Source organism: Aulonocara stuartgranti (genome assembly GCF_965226115.1).
Source record: "Aulonocara stuartgranti genome assembly, chromosome: 7".
Taxonomy (NCBI): domain Eukaryota; kingdom Metazoa; phylum Chordata; class Actinopteri; order Cichliformes; family Cichlidae; genus Aulonocara; species Aulonocara stuartgranti.
In genome coordinates, this window is record NC_138945.1 from 43,643,685 (window position 1) to 43,662,609 (window position 18,925).

An 18,925-nucleotide genomic window follows, 5' to 3' on the forward strand; every position below is an offset into this window, starting at 1 on the left:
GCAGTTTGTAGTGTTACTGATTTACAAAAAAAGGCCTTATTATTAACACTGCAGACATATGACATTTAAATGTTCAAGAAAAAATAGTTTGCACATCACATGTAATGATTCTGCACATATAGATGAACAGAGTGAGTCTTTTCAGTAGAGATGCACTGATCGATTGGCTGGTTTTCAGCTGATTGGCGGTGACCGTGAATGTGCGAGTTCTGCCTTTCCAAAAGTGTAGCTACTGCATTCAACAACAACAAGTGCAGTTCTCCCACCCACAGCAGTGCACACACTCAAATCAAAATAAACAAGTCATTTGATTTCATGCCAGTATTTTTAATGATCCAAAATGTAGTAATGATTAAATAACATGTGGTTGTCAGTGTAGCATCTGAAGTTTTCTTATTTTCACAGCTCTGCCAATCTGTGTATTAACACTTTCAAAGTCTTCTCTCACTATTTAAATAGATTCAGCTGAACTGCAGGTTGTGGCAGCTGAAAGTAAAACTACTAAGCTTCTGATGATGACCTCTGAAAGATGCTAACAGTGTAGCTAACAGCAGTAACCAGAAAGTGCAGGTCTTAAAGAAACTGCAAGTGGGATTACTGCAGCATAGTTACAGCTGTGGTAACCGGGCCACTGCGTCATGGAAGAAGATGAGACTGAACCAACATTGCTGCAGTCATCTTGAAATACCACTAGCAAGCACTGCTAGATTTAAAGAAAAAACTATGTTTATGTTTCTTCAGAAACACTTAAATCCATGTAAATTTAGAGAACAAGAACTCTTATTAAGGATTGGTGCCGATATTAGCAGTGTGTAAGGACAAACACAAACAGCTGGGTGAAACACATTCATGTTAAAGCTTGGTCCAAAACATTTGTAGCTGACCTTTGAACTTCTGGCATTCTCCACAGCAGCTTCCCACATCACTTACTTAAAATACACGTTGACCTCGGGGTCAGTGACTGTGAACCCCACATCAAGCGCTGCACATTGCTTTGTGAACTTGCTCCCTGAGACACTGATAGACAAGTGTTGAGCATTGCAAATTTTGTGGAAGGTGGTTGGTTTGCCTCAAGATGAAAGCGTCTGAGCTGTGATTTTGGTTATTTGTAGTTGCTGTGAGTCACTGGAAATTAGCATACGGCGCAGCATGTTTACACACTCCAGACAAGAAGTAAGATGTTTCAAGTTTAAGCCCTTGGGGACTGAGGCAACCGCTTGCAGTTTCTGTTGAAGAGTGGGAGGTGACTGTCCATCCATTCATCCTTCCTTCTTTCGCTTATCCGGGGTCGGGTTGCAGGGGGAGTAGCCCAAACGGAGAAGCCCAGACCTCCCTCACCCCGGCCACCTCCTCCAGCTTGTCCAGGGGAACACCAAGGCGGTCCCAGGCCAGCCAACAGATATCTCTCCAGCGTGTCCATGGGTCTGCCCTGGGGCCTCCTCCCAGTGGGACATGCCCACAACACCTGGCATCCTTGTCAGATGCCTGAACCACCTCAACTGGCTGGTCAGTCACCTCCTTTCACTGCTCCTTCACATCGAAAGGAGGTTCACTGACCTATTAACTAAAATCAAAAAATCCAAACTATGGAAACTTATTGAACTTGATGTTGGTACTTAACGAAAGCAGAGGTGGGTGGCAACATGTAGGTATACCAATAATACAAGCTTTATAGAAGTGCACAGGATTTTGAGGAGTTTGGATTTTTTTTCGCGTATAAGAACAAAAACAGCTATAGCTGGTCACATGACATTCTGAAGTCAAAAGTTAAAGATTGCTTGAATTTGAAAGTTAAAAAAAAACTAAACATCCATAGAAATCAACTGAAACAACACAGCAGACAAAGCATTTTATTTCATTCATAGACATGCTCCCAATTTGGCTTTGATTCTGAATTTTATCTGTAAGCCCAAAGACTAGTGGCATTTCTCCCATAGCCACCGTTCATTAGAAGAAAATCATAAAATAGTCTAAGTCAGCAACTTTTGGCACAAGCATTATGTGCAATAAAAATATATTTTATCTTTTCTCTTCTGCATATCCAGTTAAGTGGCTTATCCCAGCTGCCATAGGGCAGGTGGGGGACACACCGTGGCCAGGTTGCCAGCCTGTCAGCCTGTCACAGGGCTAGCACAGAGAGGCAGACGGCTATTCACACTCAGTTTTAGAATCACCAGTTAACTTAAGCGCATGTGTTTGGACTGTGGGGGGAAGCTGGAGTACCTGGAGAGCACACATGGGGAGAAGATACAAACTCAGCACAGCAAGGCCCCGGCCAGATGAATTCGAACCCAAGACGTTCTTGCTGTGAGACAACAGTCCTAACCATCGTGTAATTCCTGAACATGAATTCAGTTCCTGCATTAACACCATATTTGTAACATGAAGCATGCAGAGGTATAGTTTCCAAATCTAGACTGTAGCCCAGGAGTGGATGAGTGCATGATGGGGGTTTTATTGTTGTTGTTTTTTTAGAAAAAAGATTTAAACTTCTATGATCCACACATTTATTTCTTATTTTCTACATTCTAAAGGCAATGTGTAAATTTGATCAGGTGAAGATCATCAAAGTGTGTTTTATTTGATCCATCTTTAAATAAATACAATAAACTCAAAGGTCTATTGATTGTCCTATGCCAGTTTTTGTACACTAATGTATTCTCTTATTCTAGCAAAGCAGGTACTATAGCTGTGGTTTGGTTTGGTGATCATCTTGGGGTTTCAGTAAGCAGAGATCAGCACAGCTGTTTTTGAGTCTGGTGTTTCATGAGAGATTTAAATGCATGGACCTATAATGGTGATCTTGTTAAATGAATGTTTTCATTAATTAATACTCCATCTGTTTTCTTATAATTGAATTTGATACAAAGTACCCATCTCCTGAGAAAGCTACCCAATAACGGATGATTTTTCCAACTTCATTTCTTCTTCTTAGCCAGCGGGTTCTCCGCTGTCTGCATGTTTCGGGCTCTGTACCAGCAGTGCGGTGCTGTTGGTGCTGTATGTCATTCATACTGCCAAAGGCCAGCAGCACGGCTGGTACAGCAGTTGTCTATATCGGTTATCGGTGGTAAATGGTCACGAAGACGCGGAACCGCTGTAGTCTTTTCGTGTATTTCTGGAAACACACCCCAGCATACCCCAGAGGGTAGCACGCATGTATCGTAAATGTAGGCCGGTCCCTTTAAGGCAGCGCTGGATGATCCGTGCTGGAGGACGGCGGTAGACCGGGACAGGCACGGCTCTCCTCCCGGTGGATAACGGCACGGACCCGACAGCACGCTGTTCTGACGAATGTGCGCGGTCCCGGTCCCTGTGGCCGAGCGGAAGCTTTTCTAAAGATATCCTTGAAGGAATCTGGGACAGAGAAGGGAGCGGCAGGAGACGAGGCGGAAGCCGGCTCTGCTGACACTCAGGCGGCAGCACAGGCTTTCATGCTGCCGCTACATCCCGCACTAAAACACTCCGGTCTGAAGAAGCCCACAGCCGCCGTGTCCGGCCGGACCTTTGCCTTTTCTTTGGAGCTAACTATGGACGGGATAACGGAGGACTGACACTTGGAGAGCTAGCAAGAACAATTGGTAGTGCTAAATAAATCAGCAGCAAGCGACGAAGCACCGAGCGGTCTAAAGCAGGAGCACCAGCAAAATGTCTGTTCCTGTGAGTATGTCAGCAAACACGTCGCTGCTCGTCTCCCATGTTTCATATTTGCCGTTTTCTGTGGAGCAGGACGGAGCACGCATAACACTGACAGCTGTCTCACTACAGCACACACCCAGTCACATAGCTGCTGTTAGCCTGGCACCGATTGAAACAGCTACACACTATAATTAGCAAATATGTAATAAGCATTTCTAATTCATAAATGGACTGAGAGCCTATGGCTGATGAGGCTAACGTTGAGTGTACCTTTAACTAGTCTCTGCCTGCTAGTAAAGGACAGTGACGAGCCAGTGTGCCGGAGCTCTGTGAGGCCTGAGCCTGGCTCTGTGGTGGGCGACAGTTTGTGTGTGTTTCTGGGCTGGACGGACACACACACACACACACTGGTTGTAATGCATGTATATGTGTGTGTTTTGGGGGTGGATACACACACACACACACTGGTTGTAATGCATGTATATGTGTGTGTTTTGGGGGTGGACACACACACACACACATACACACACACACACACACACACACACACTGGTTGTAATGCATGTATATGTGTGTGTTTTGGGGGTGGATACACACACACACACACACACACACACACACACACACTGGTTGTAATGCATGTATATGTGTGTGTTTTGGGGGTGGACACACACACACACACACACACACACACACACACACACACACACACACACACACACTGGTTGTAATGCATATATATGTGTGTGTTGTTGGGTGCCAGCTGCATTATTTGGATGTTGTAGCGGCGGATGTCAGATGGCCCTGATGGAGCTGTGCTGCTGGTCTTTATCGCATTCCTTAAGCTCTCATTTAAAAACAATTCCTGGAGGCTTTACCGTGGGCGCGTGAGTACGCGCGCGCACGCGCCAGTGCTGTACGGTGGCTGTTTGCCAGAGAGTACTCAGCAATGCACATGCTCTTACTTTAGTTTGAATTGTGCTGCTTCCATTGTTAATGACGCAGGTTATTAACACCGGTGCTCAGTGGTCCTTTTAAAGAAGTAATGCGATACTTGTTTTCCGCTTGTATAAAGGAAATCTTTGTTACACTGCTGTTGTGTTAATCTGGAGTGTTGCCTGACATCCACGGTGACATTTTCCTGGCCTATTTGGACTGCACACCTAAAGGTGGTACAGATGATACATTCAAAACAAAAATTTGGTGTATATTAAAAATCTGAATTGACAAAACAACAATGGAAAATTAATACAATTAACAAATTTACTTCATTCACCTAATTTCTGCCCACTGGTTTAATTTCAGCTCATTGTAAGAGTCATGACTTTTTCTTCTGGTGAATGCAGGCATACAGAAGACCAATAATATCAATGGAGCTGTGGACATGTTATATTACTGAAAGTTTCCTAACAAGTGTTGCTCAGAACATAATGAGACAGAGAAAAGCTGACCGGGCCTGCAGGTCGTGTCAACTAAGCTGTCTAAAGTTTTTGGTTGCCTCCTTGTTGCCTCCACGCAGTGTAGCTCTGATGCTAGCTAATGGCTGGTGTGGTAAACACGGACTAACACAGAGGTGAGATGAACAGATCAGCACTCTTGTTGTGAAAGTCTGAGCCGACATTTTGAGTCAGGCTTGGACCAAAGTCTCTGTGTTAAATGGATTGGCTTTTATAGAGTCCTTGTTTTTTAGCTTCAGTTCTTTAAAAGCACTTTACACTACAAACCAGAGCAGAGAATGGGGTCATTTAGTATCTTTCCCAGGAACACTTTGGAAAAACAACCTTTCTATTAGATTACACAACCAACTTCCTGATCCACTGCTCACTCCACACTGTGCACTCCAACAATACAATGGTGTCATTTGAGGTCAATAAAGCTTTAGGTAGTTATGATACCACAGTACGATATAGTTAAATCTATATATGTACATATTCATAAGTAAAGTATCCAAGGATTACCTCCCTTTGTGACAGGTTTTCAGCGCGTGCCTGTAGTGAATCACATCCTTCTGTTGTTAATGTCTTAATTTCTTTTAAACATGCAATGATGATCAACATTAGTCACGTCCTGTTATTTATTGTTATATTTTGATAGAATAGAATAAATATTTAGGGATTACATAATCTTTTTTCTTTATTTATCTTTACAGTAGATTGTCAGTATGAGACAATATAAGATTTAAACATTTCCAATTTCTTAGCAAAACATCCAGATCTCATAAAACCTAACAGCAAACAAAAATCACTCATCAGAACCAAACAAATACTAACAACACAATGTTTATTGTGTTTACTGAAGACTTAAAGATAGGATGAGAGTGACAGGTGAGCAGCAGTGATGTGAACTGACAGCATAATGATGATAAGTGTGTTTCCTTAAGAAATGCATTGCTCAATAATCAATATCACACATTTCTCTGAGTAATACAGAAGTCTCGCTGTCTTAGATGTGGAGAAATCCTGTTATTTAGAACACATTAGCGCATCACATCTGCACAGTGCAGGTTTCTTTGGAACACTTATGATTGCGTATGTCATTAGGCATGTTTTTAATGTTATTATTTTAAGTCTCCTAAGTAGTTTTAATCAGTTATTACAATTATTATAATGATTTATATGTTTTTAATTCATTTCTTCTCATTCAATTTATTATGTAAGTTATTAATAAACTTGAGAAAATGAATAGCCCCGCCCCATCAGCACTTAGATTAGATTATACATGTGCAGTTATTGCACAGAAGCAAGGAGAAGAAAAGATTCCAACTACAAATATGTAAAATAATCATATTCAAGCACTATAATTTATTTATTTATTTAAAACCCAGACCACTGGAAACATTGAAAATCCGATCTATCGTAGATAATACCTGTAGCATTAATGCAACATAGAGCAGGTTCATCTTAAATGCAATGCAATAAGTCTGTTAATCTAGATCTATATGTCTATGTGTCAGTCTTAATTAATAACTTTGTTGTCACTATGTTGTTTTTTGACAAATGAAAGTCAAAATGTTGATGTATGGAGGTGGCAAGAGTTTAAAAAATACAATATAGTAATATAGAAATAGTGTATTATATAGTATCGTTTGTATAGATATTAATATTTTGTTTATGTGCAGTTGCATTTTTAAGTAAGTGAATGCATCCTCATTTACACCTTCAAAGATTCAGGACATTGTGTTAATTAGCAGTTCACATTATCACATTTAGTGTGCCTGTTCAAATAAATGCTTAATGAAAAGCACTTTAAACAGCCTAATTATTGCTTTCAGTGCTCATTGAGACTAGAAGGGCAGACTGGAGGAGAGTCATGTCAAATGCCAGTCAAATGTTGTGATTTAATAGCGCACTGTTTTAGCTGTTCAGCTGCAATAGCTATTTTTTTGTTGTTGTTGTGTTTTTTGTTTTTTTTTTTTTTACTAATTCTAGTAAACCAAATGATCTGTCTTACGTGAACAAGGCTCACCTGCTGGTATAGTCTAAATTCTGTCTCTTTATATCTGAAAGTGGGAAATAAACTCCCCAGTGTGTGTTTATCTCTCTCCAGAGACATTAGTAAGATTACTCAATATAGCTAGGCTTTCTTTGAGTTAGCTGCCTTCATAAAACCTGAAACGAATTTAATGAATCATTCTGCTTCAAAAGAACAAATTCAGCAATGTGTGACATAAAACCTGAGCAGCACCAAGCACGGGTAGACTTTCTGTTGATGAGTAAATCTCAGAATGCTACTTGCCACACTCTTGGGTAAATGTTGTTCCCAAAATAGTAAAGATGAAAACAACGTTGAGTCCATTACCCTGTTCTGTCCTCTAGCTGTGCCAGACAAATGCACACACAAAGCATTTTTTGCCGGCAGTATTCTGTGAAGACCCACCACTACACAGCCTATAACTCTGATGCTCTGTCTAGCCCCCTAGCATGTGGTCTCTGTGTAGTAGCTTTTACCAGTCTCATGTGAGCTACCATTAGGCTAATGTAAAAAAGCAACTATGTGATAGTATTTACAATGAGTAATCCAAAGAAAACCCTCTGACAAAAAGTCTGTCCATCCAGCCGTCTGTCTTGTTCTGCTTATCCGGGTCTAGTTCCCAGGGGCAGCACTCTAAGCAGGACTCTCTCCGTCGGCCACCTCCACCTGCTCTTTTAGGAGGACAGTGAGGCATTCCAAAGCAATCCAGGAGACAAAATATCTCTATTGTGTCCCAAGTCTGCCTATGGACATTCTCAAAACACCTGAACCGGGAGGCATCCAGAGTGTCCTGGCCAAACGAGTAAAACACCCGTTTGGCCTCTTTTTTTTTAATGTGGAAGAGCAGGGATCCTACTCTTAGCCCCTTCCAATTGACTGAGCTCCTCATCCTCTTTAAGGGTAAGCTCAGAAAACCTTTGACGCAGATTCATTTCTTACACTTGTATTATAGGTGAGGGTGGAAAAGTAGGTATCACTCAGCTCTGTCTTTAATACAGTGGACCAGTGCAGTGTCCAGATCACTGTGGATGTTGGACATGAAGTCACGACTCTGCTTGTGACCAAGACCCCAAGATATAGATTGGTTATCATAAATAAAACGATGAAGTTGCAGAACGTTTGTAACCATGAATGCAGAAAGTGTCTTTGTGCTGTGTGAAACTGGAGCCTTTCCTTTTCACATGAAAATGACTTTACTGTTCAGGTATGTAGAAGTCGAGCACACTTTGAGAGGACTTCTAAACTCAATGGTACTGTCACCATGTGCAATCTGTTGCTAAGCATGTGTTTCACTATTGTGGGAAATGCAATACCCCAACAGTGCCATCATTTTCCACTCATAATTTGGTTCAAAAGTTAAAATTCAACATCCAGTATTAATGTGTGCATTTCTTTTATTGAGAACATTTTCTAACTTGTCTGTTAAAATTCAGACTATGTTGGATAACATGAATAATTTATTAGATAATTAGATTTTTGCAGTTTGAATGAAGTTGATTGAAGTTGAATGAAGTTGACTTCCTGTTGGCCTGATATAAATGAAAAACGGGCCAAAGAGTCTATGCACACATTGTAGAAGTGGAGAAGATATGAAAACCACCAATTTTCTCTTCATCATATCAAATAACTCCACCTACAGGTCATTAAAAGAGGGACATTGGTTTATGTTAGATTGTGTCAGAAAGACAAGGGTTGAGTCAGTTTTTGTCGTCAATGGCGAAGGCAGAAGTGACACACAATGTCTGCGCCATCAGTGTCTTTACAGTCTGAGTTGTGATGGGTTTTCAGAACAGATGGTGCTACTGTGATGACAAGAGTCAAGGGACAGCGCCTACATCATCAGAATACACTGTGTGATACAGCATTTTAACCAGTCTTCTCTGATTTCTGCCATTTTTTTATGTGAGGTTCCAGACAGTAGCAGACCTCCTCAGTTTTGCTCTGCACTTACTGAGTCCACTCTGTAGGGCAAAGCTGGCAAACAGGTCAGGCTTCTTAGGTATACACCCCAAGTATCCACAAGACCTGAACTTGATGGGTAACACACCGATTGCATGTCCTGGATTCTTGAATCCCTCTAAGGTTGCTGTTGAGCCTTAGGAGCAGGTAGTCACTCAGTATTGCTGTTCTCCAAATGTGAGAGTTCTGTTTACAGACCAAATGCAGTATGTCCCAATTCAGAACAGTTGTGAAGTAATCAGCTGGTCTTTCCTCTGGTTAGAAATCCATCCATGCATCTGTTAGACAGTGCTAACCACTGCACCACGATTCCTTGAATTCTTGAATTTCTATCATTGAGGAGGACTTTCTCTGCTTATGTAGTGCGCAAACTGTAGGTGTGGAGAGTGACTGATTGGCTACTTAGAGAGAGAAAAGGTCCTTTTCCCTATCTAACTACAAACACACACGCACACACACCATCTTAAATCCCACCTTTCGCCAGATCTTAACATCCTCTGTTGAGATGTTTGCTATGAAAAGTGCAAGTGTCATGATGAAATGTGATGTGTGACAGTTGGGGACAGGGCTTTACGTGACGGGAGATACTGCAGTTTTATTTCTGATTTATTCTATGTGGAAAGCCTTTTCATAAGATGGTAATTTAGATGTTCATCTATCTTTGAAATCTTAAGTTGTCTTAAAAAAATAACTGTGATCTGTGAAAAGCAAGAATAGGAGTGTGCAAGTTTATTTTGTCTAGCACAAACTCTTCAGGCTGTCTGTCCATTCGTCCCATTCTTATAAACACGGGATCTCTTGAGCACTTTCAGTGAATTCTGCAAATTTAAACCTTCGCTTGGACTGAAGAAAGAACTTGTTATATTTGGTCAATGTGACCAATTGTTCTGCTTTATGAAGCTGGATTTGGAATTATCCAGATAGTTTAAGGCTTATACCCGAGTTTTTAGTATTATAAAGGGACCGTCACTTCTTACTGTGGCGCACCACTGCTCCAGAATAGCTTATCTTCCAAATTAGAGACAACCATGTGGGAAATTACATCTTTTTTTCTCAATATTTTTTGCCACTGTTTTGTTCTACAAGCCTGAAAACATAAGATCCTAAAACAGAACACCTCTATTTGTTCTTATGGACCTTATATCAGATTTGCATGTACTCTCGGTGTTATGTTTGATGCTGTTTTTGAAACACCACCGTGGCTGCACTTGAAAGAATGAAAAATGTTGTGTTGAAATAAAAAATCTTAAACACAGTTAATGCTGGAAAAGACACTTGGAATAGGTGCAAGTCCACCGAACCAGAATTAAGTGTGAAACTGCAGCTCTGCAGGGCAGCTGTAGTCAGGTCAGCAGTGATAATTTTAAGGTTACTAAGCAGGAATTCTCCTATGTTTTACCTTTGCTATAATAAGGATCATTCAAATTTTTAGACTGGTTTTGTAGACCTCTGCTGGAATAACAATTATAATCCATCACATTTTCCCGTGTCTTAACGATAGAGTAATGATACTCTGTTAACTTGCACAGACAGAAGCGTTGCCAACTTTCCTTTCTGGCTTCAAATAGGTTAAACTTTATTAATATAGTAGGTGTTGTACAACTAAACGCTAATGAAAGTGAAAATGTAAAATGACTGGTATTTATGTGCTGCTCACTGATGCTTTATTTTATGCACTTGGGAAACTGTCTGTCTTACATCCACACTCAGAGTTAGTGTGGACGATGTCTTCATTTCATTGATGTTGTCAGTCACAGAGCTGTGAGGGGGACAGGCAGGGTACACCCCGGAAATGCCGCCAGTCTACCACAAGAGAGACAACTGTTTATGCTCAGATTCACACCTTTGGACAATTTAGAATTACCAGTTAACCCATGTCTTTGCACTGTGGGAGGAAGCTAGAGTTCCTTGGGAGAACCCACACAGAATGACCTAAGCTGGCCCGTGGGTTCAAAATCTGAACCTTCTGGCTGTGAGACCACAGTGCAAACCACTTTAGCACCATGCCACCCCACCTTTCTGCCAAAGGATCTTAATCTGTTCTTCCCTTCTACCTCTACGCACTGGTCCATGGTGTGGGATGGCATTTGTGAAGACTAAATTGCTTGGCTTGTGGTTCACAACCAATTCACAGAATAGGAGCTAGACTGATTGAACTCATAAATCTGTGTGTGTGTGTGTGTGTGTGTGTGTGTGTGTGTGTGTGTGTGTGTGTGTGTGTGTGTGTGTGTGTGTGTGAGAGAGAGTGTCCAGCCAAGTTTCACTCACCCTAACTGCAACTTGGTTATTTGCAGTTAGGGTTATTTTCCCATTTTTACCCACCAGTTAAAATTGATGGCTAAAAAAATATATATATATATATTTTTACCTTTTTTTTTTAACCTCTGGGGGGTCCTAGAAAAATGCATACACTATTGCGCTTAGAGCCACAAATCGACCACGCCATGAAAAGTGCCATAAAATATCTATATATTAATATTTTTTTCCACTTTAAATTAGCCAATCTTTTAGACCTACTTCTCCTTGAAATATTCATATCAAGTTTTAATTACATTTCGCGGATTTTAACCCTTTATATCCCGGTTTCGTCACATGGCCGCACTGTTTTTTTAGCCCCAAAAAACAAAGAAATCAAATATTTCCCAAAAGATACAATTCCAAGGCCCGGACTCCCGAGTACCACCAACATTCGGAAGATGGCCCATTATTTGGTTGTAATGACCGTGGAATGGGAAATAGCGTTTATAATGGGTTTCAATGGGGCACAAATCGACCACTAGGACCAATAGTGTAAGTTTATCTGTAGCTCAGCCACTGAAGCTAATTTAAGGGAGTCAGACTGGAATTTTGAAATATATGTAACCAGACTTTTTTTTGGAAAAGTTGGCTATATTCCGTTCAACACAGTGCAAATGGCGTGTATACGAACAATGAAAAATGGCACAAATCGACCCAAGACCACCCAGAGGTTAAACTGGGTCATTTTTCTGTACTGATCATGTCTGTACTTCATGTCTGATTTGCCCCCAACAAAAATAGGAGCTGACGTAGAAAGGGCAGATACACTTTTGGTATCAGTGATGTTAGTCAGATTCACAGCAATGTCCAGTTTTTTTAACCACCTATCCAATTCAGTGTCACTGTCATAGCGCACCGAGAGTACAGAAAGCTGGTATGCTATGTAGCAGCTGGAATGGTAAATGGTAAAAATCCATCCATAATCCAGGTAACTCTTATTTTCTGAACGATACAGAATAAAGAGCAGCCAGGCTACGCTGCTAATTAGGCTGCTGTAAGGGCAAGATGTCAGCGAGGCAGCCTGATGCTTTAAAAGTCATCAGTCAAATGTTAGCATCAGCTCTAAAGCCAAGAGGCACACAGAGTCAGGTGAGATGGTCGTTTTCATGTGGTGTTTGCTTCTGTGACGTCTTACAGATTTATGCCATCCTAGCAGTATGCAGTAGAAAGTGCAGAAAACAGACGAGTACTCTGCTACTGCATACTGGGGCAGAATGCTAATTAGCCTACTTTACTTCTGATGGCCTATAAAAAGACTGCACAGCCCTGGGAGAGCTTTTTGGGACTTGTCTGTCGTCTTTCTTTTCCTCTGTAATGTAACTATGTAAATGGATCTGTTTATTTGCTAGAGTTATACTTCCAGTCCTGGGTTAGGGTTAGGTAAGGCCTGGGAGATTCGTTTTAGTAAGAATTCCTGGTCCCAGCGGGTTATTAAAACAAGGTATCTGAGATAAACAGATTACTCTTTACATTCATGTTCAGTATTAAGCTCCTTTTAATTTCTTGCAGTGTAAACCTGGCAGGTTTTCCTCTTCTGAACAAATTCATACACGCACACCTTTTAGCACAACTCGAGCCAAGATGACTAAAAGAGATGTTTCAAAAGACCTCAAAAACCTTTCCAGAGGAAACAAACGTTTAGGAAAAGAAGAAAAAATTAGTATGTAGAACTTGTGGAAGGAGGGTGCCTGGAGTTGTCTCTTCCTGCCTTGGCTGATGCAAGTTTTATGTTACAGTACAAGAATGAATCATCGTTGTGTTTGTCAGCAGAAACAGGTTAGACGTGGAAGAACTCGGAAAAAAGTTTTGTTTATTGTATGAATGACAAAGAAGGCTTCCGCTGACTGAGTGATTCGATAAACTGTGGTTTAGGTATTTAAATGCCGTTTTGAGACATCTATTATTCACCACCAAAATATTAAACAGCATGGGATAATTTCAGTGCTTTGAAATGTTTTCAGAAGCATTTTTGACATGCAAATATTCAATCTTCAATATTAATGCACAGGCTTCTATGATAATGACTAGCAAGTAGTCAGTAACAACAGGGTAGCAGATACATTCACACTGTAAGTCCCACTAGCACCCCCTCCAGTCAGCTGTCGTTGCACACAGTGATTATAAGGACTGTGCAATGCTGGAAATCAAAGTGATATCTTTTCTTATTATCTTCAAGCATGTCCAGCAGGGAGACGGAGGCATGCCACAGAACCATCACATTATTTAGAATTTCTTTCCCATTCATTTTTAGTAATTGCTGAAGGTAAGATCAGGAGGAACCACAGTCAGTACAGCTGGCTACTTTAAAGACGTGATATCCTTGAAAAATATAACTGGTAAAACTAAACGGGTGTCATCAAGTCTGTTTGGGTGCACTTTTTACAAAGCAGACAGTGTAGTTTTTTAAATGATGTTACAATGAAGAGGACATTTTTTTTTCTTCCACCTCTACAGTTCAGGAACACGGTGGGTCTGAGGCCCATCGCAGCTGTCACATGAGAGGAGGTGGAAAACACCCTGCACAGGTCACCAGTCTGTCATAGGGGTGACACAGACTGACAACCATTCAGCAAATATACAGGAAGGAACACGCACCCTGCACAGACAGGCTGTAGCTGGCTGGTGGACTGGAATCCAGGACCTTCTTATTATGAGACAACTACTGTGATTGGAGACATGTTAAAAGTTGCTGAAAGTAAAGTATTGCTGGGCAGGTAAAAAAAACATACTTTGCATGTAATCAGTGATACTGGAGACAGTCAGTGGACTGTTAGTAGTAGAAACGAAGCAAATTTTTTCATACTCATTATGTCAGAGGACAATATTTGAGCCGGACCTGCATGGAGTTTCCCATAAATATGGACCGTGTGTATGTGCTGGAGTTCTTGGCTTGTTTGTAGCTCAATGTACTGTCCTAACTGTGTGTAGGGTTTTGTGTGTGCATTTAAATTTTTGTTCTTTTGGGGGTTTTTTTTGCACATGCAAGTGCAAGTTTTTTGTCCAACAGGTGATTGGTGAGAAGATGCATATATAATCATTAAAAAGACTGACTTCTGTGTATAAGTATACAAACTGAACTGTAATGGCCGATGTATTGCTATCTGCCTCTCATCCTATAGGCAGTGTGTAACGCTGCCTACAATGGTTGTTATTGTGCCTCGCTGTCAAAGACCTGATTGTCAGACAGTAGAACAACGAGTTCCCTCTATCAGGAAAAAGTCTGTGCTATGAGGCTTATAGAATAGGAAATATATTTTTGAAGGTTTTAGACAGCAGTTCATTGAACTCGCTACTAGACATGAATGTACTGAAACGGTTTTGTTCTTTTTTTCAGTTAAGAGTTTTGGTATGCCTACTTCTCGTGCTACAGCCACTCTATAAGCCAGTATCACGAAGTATGTGATGCTCAGCTCTGATTACTACCTTTAAATGTGAAGGACCAGGTCCTTAAATCACAAATATCTAGTGATGTATCTGCCGTATTAGACCAATAACTGCTTGAAACATTGGGTAAACAGAGCATACTACTACATAGTACTACTCTCTGCTCTATGTAGTACATTTCCAGTGTTTGGAGGGTTTTTTTACTGTTGCACAGACAGTTTGCGATCTAGGACACAGTTTTATGATAATGGCCCAGATGGCTGTAGATGGCTGTAACCGAGTAGTGAATAGAGTGTATTGACACCACACAGTCTGATACTGAAAGAGACTACAGTTGACAAAAAAGACTGTTGACCTCCAGAATAAAAGCATGAAAGACGTAACGACAAAAGTCTTTTAGACAAAGAGCTTTTTTTTAAAAAACAATTTCACTTAAACTTCTGCTGTGAGTGCGCTGACGCTGATTACATTACTCTGTTTGTGTGGGCAGAGCAAAGTGGAGGGGTCAGTGGGGATTTTTGAAATGAATGCTTGTGATATGGACATAATTTTGTTTATACATCACATAGATGGAAACAAAGCCGTGTGTGTGTGTGTGTGTGTGTGTGTGTGTGTGTGTGTGTGTGTGTGTGTGTGTGTGTGTGTGTGTGTGTGTGTGTGTGTGTGTGTGTGTTCACATTGTCTTGAGCAGGACAAAGTTGACACTTCTGCTGGCTCATAGATGATGTTAGCTGCTCCAGGGGCAGTATACCTGCTATGTTATGCAACTACAACTTTCCCACCTACACGTTATCCCACTCTCTGCTGCTCGCCCAGCAGCCGAGGGTAGATTTTGTGTGTGATTTTGAATCAGAACAGTGATCTGCAGTGTGGCTATGCAGTCAAAGAAAGAATGTTCCTGTTTCAAACCTGCTGGCTAACGCGGGCCTCTCTGTGTGGAGTTTGCATGTTGTGATGTTGAACGTAGGTGTCAGTGTGAGCATAAATGGTTGTCCATCTCTTTGTATTTTCCATGTTATAGACTGCAGACCCATCCAGGGTGTTTCCTGTTTCTTGTCCCATGGCAGCTGGGATATGCTACCCTCAAATGTATAAGCAGTGAAGAAAATGGTTGAATAATGAGTTCTTTCTCTTAATTTAATTTACGCTTGCGGTAAATTAGAAAGAACTCCCGATCTGTTTGGCTGAATGTAGGTTTTGGGTTTAACCTCCTAAGACCTGAACTCTATCATGGCATGTGTTTTTTTAATTCTCTTTGCTTTTTGGGCTGATTGGCACCTGATGAATGTAAAAACAAAGAATTACCAGATGTTTTTTAATGTGAACATGTGAACATGGTTGAAAATTGGTGTGATCTTGTGACCTTTGCCCTAAGCCTTGACGAATCTTTTCATTGACGTATTTGAAAATCTCTGAAAGAGTGCTTTCATTATAGAGATAGTTGTACTTGTGCTGACTTCTTACCTTGCATCTTAGAAGAGGATCGATTTTTTTCCGGTGTAGGAATTGCTCAAGGATACATGGAGAATGTATGCCTTCACAGAAAGCTTCTCTATGGGTGTGTCCCCAGATGATTTATTGTCTATGGAAACCGACAGTCTTACAAACTTTATTACTTTATTATTACAGGTTTATTACTTTCAGTCCAGGGTGTCCGATAGGCCGTTCAAGGAAGGAATGGTAGACTGACTCCTGGTCCAGATCTCTTGGAAGCCACTCCAACTAAAAATATTAAATCCACAGCCATGTGGAACTCCTGATCTAGTTTTGAATTGACATTTTGTAGTGCTAAACAAACATTATTAGTAAAAGTTATGATAGTTTCCATATGCCTGTCCTGTACTTTTTCACCTGTTTTTTCAAAAACAGTTCTTGATCGATGGTAAAAATAAATAAATTAAAATATTCCCATTATTTTGCTCTTTTTTTCTTTCCCCATCTCCATCTCACTCTATCCTTAACCTCATCTTCTGTCTCATTTTCATTACATCCACTAACCTTCTCTTTTCCTCCTGCCTGGCAGCTTCATCATCCACTGTCTGGTATAGCCACCCTCCCCCTTCTGCACATCTCCATACCACCTCAGCCTTGTTTCTAACTTTGTCTACAAAAAGCTGAACCTGAGCTGTCCCTCTGTTTTACTATTTTCTATCCTGTCCCCAAATCTGTATACTCCTAGTGCCTTTCCCAAGCCTGAATAAATGGGGAGGGTTGTGACAGAAGGGGATGTGGCATCAGATCTTTGCCAGGTCAGACGTAGATCCAGTGGCGTGTCTAGAAAATTTTTGTTGGGGGGGCCAGGTAGGGGCACAGATTTGGAGAAGGGTGGCAGATTTAATTGGCAGATAATGTTTAAAAAAAAAATTCTACCAACCCTTAACCATAATTCAATAATCCTATAAACCTAATAACCAAATGCACTTTTAGCTCTTATTAGAATGAGATTTTAACCACTACGGTGCAAAGTTTTTAGATACTGCGTTGATAAAGTACAAGAGATACAATCAGTGCTTTGTCAGTGCTTACTCAGCATTCAAGGACAGCAATATTTGCATAGTATTTTTACTGACATATAGTGCACATATGTTTTGGGCAAAAACATTTTTGAAAATTAAAATACGAACATTTGTAACAAACAATTGACAAATTAGCCAATGCAAAACTTTATCTGCCTGTTAAAAAAAGAAGATAATCTTCTCACAAACTGGTGTTTGATTTTGAAACAGGAAAAAAGTGGAGAAACAACTGAAAAGACTAATATTTGAATAAAACCTGAAAGCAAGTAAATACTTTCTATGCTGCCTTATGGTAAACTTTGGTAATATTGATAAAGAACAACACTGGCTGATGATAAAATACAGTCAGCTGGCATGGTGACACTGCCAGTATTAACCTGCAGGGCTGGACTGGGACAAAAAAATTGGGCATTTTTACTACAGACCGACCCACCAGGTAGTAAAGCCATAAAGCCTTTGAATGAAAACAAATGCTGTTGTGACAGTGATGTACAGTCTTGTTGGTATATGTATGATTTCTATACATTTTACGTCAGATAAAAACTTTGGTTGTAAGATTTAGATAATTATTTAATAAAAACTAGGTATTTTAAATGAGAATAAGAAAGAAAAGTATTTCTTTGTGCCCACCTTTCCCTGTTAATGCCCTACCTGGCCCCCTGGCAAAACTTTGCTAGACCCGCCCCTGCACAGTTACCAGCTGTCAGCTACATAAAAAAGGATCCTGGTGTTATTTGTCTCTCAGAAACAGTTGATAACTTCAACTCATTCATGTCACCTAAAAGGTAAACCTGTTTCTCCATCACCTGTTCAGCTCTGATGGTTCAGTAAGGACATCTCCTGGTTTCATCTTCATGTTTCCCTCTCACCACATATCTAAACAGACATCATGACCAGCAGCTTTACAGCTGTGGCTCCAGCAAACATCAGCTGATACTAGAAATTAATATTAAATACATTCTAACAACAGCTGATCAAGCTTAAACGTGCTGCTGTTGTTTAGCGCAATATCCGCTGGTTTCCTCTTTCTGGCGCAAAGTGGGCGATAAACAAGAGAGAAAAGCCGATCAGCTGATCATTGATCAGTTTCATGATTGAAGTAGCAACAGGAGAGGGAGGGGGAGAGAATGAGAGAAGAGGCAGCTGTGCAGCATAAAGACAGAATAAATCCAGCTTTGTGTCTTTTTTCCATTCTAGCTAAAGTCCGGGACAAACTGCGTCTCTTCTCAGCTCAATACGAAACGTGTAATATTTTCTCTGAATGAGGGACCATTCCATTTTTTTAAGGAGCCGTTGGCAACTCTACTAACCTTATGAATAAAATAAAGTTCACTATCAGTAACATCATAGCACCCACCCAGCTGTATAAAAACTCCGTCAAACTGGCTAGAACGCAGTATGAGTTATTGCAACTGACAGTAAAAAGTCAGCAACATGAAAATAAACTCCACCTAAACTTGGTTTATATCTGACCCAGATAGACTGCAGGTCATAACTTCTTACCTGAAGTTCAGTTCACCTGACACTCGGACTGGCGGCTGCTTCGGGTCTCTCCTCCTGCCTCCCCTTCCCTCATCCACCTGCTGGCCTCTGTGGAAGCCCCGTCATAGCCACCACCAAACAACGGAGTTATTTCTACACATCGACCTGCATCTGGC

General features: G+C 40.8%; 1 protein-coding gene across 1 annotated transcript in view; it reads left to right on the forward strand.

The window, feature by feature from the left end:
• The first annotated feature begins 2,935 nt into the window (after positions 1-2,935).
• Positions 2,936-18,925, forward strand: part of bcar1 (BCAR1 scaffold protein, Cas family member) — a 48,359-nt gene continuing 32,369 nt past the window's right edge. Inside the window, exon 1 of the mRNA XM_082541292.1 lies at positions 2,936-3,660. Coding sequence (XP_082397418.1) covers positions 3,649-3,660 — 12 coding nt within the window. The 5' untranslated portion in view covers positions 2,936-3,648. The remainder of the gene's footprint in view (positions 3,661-18,925) is intronic.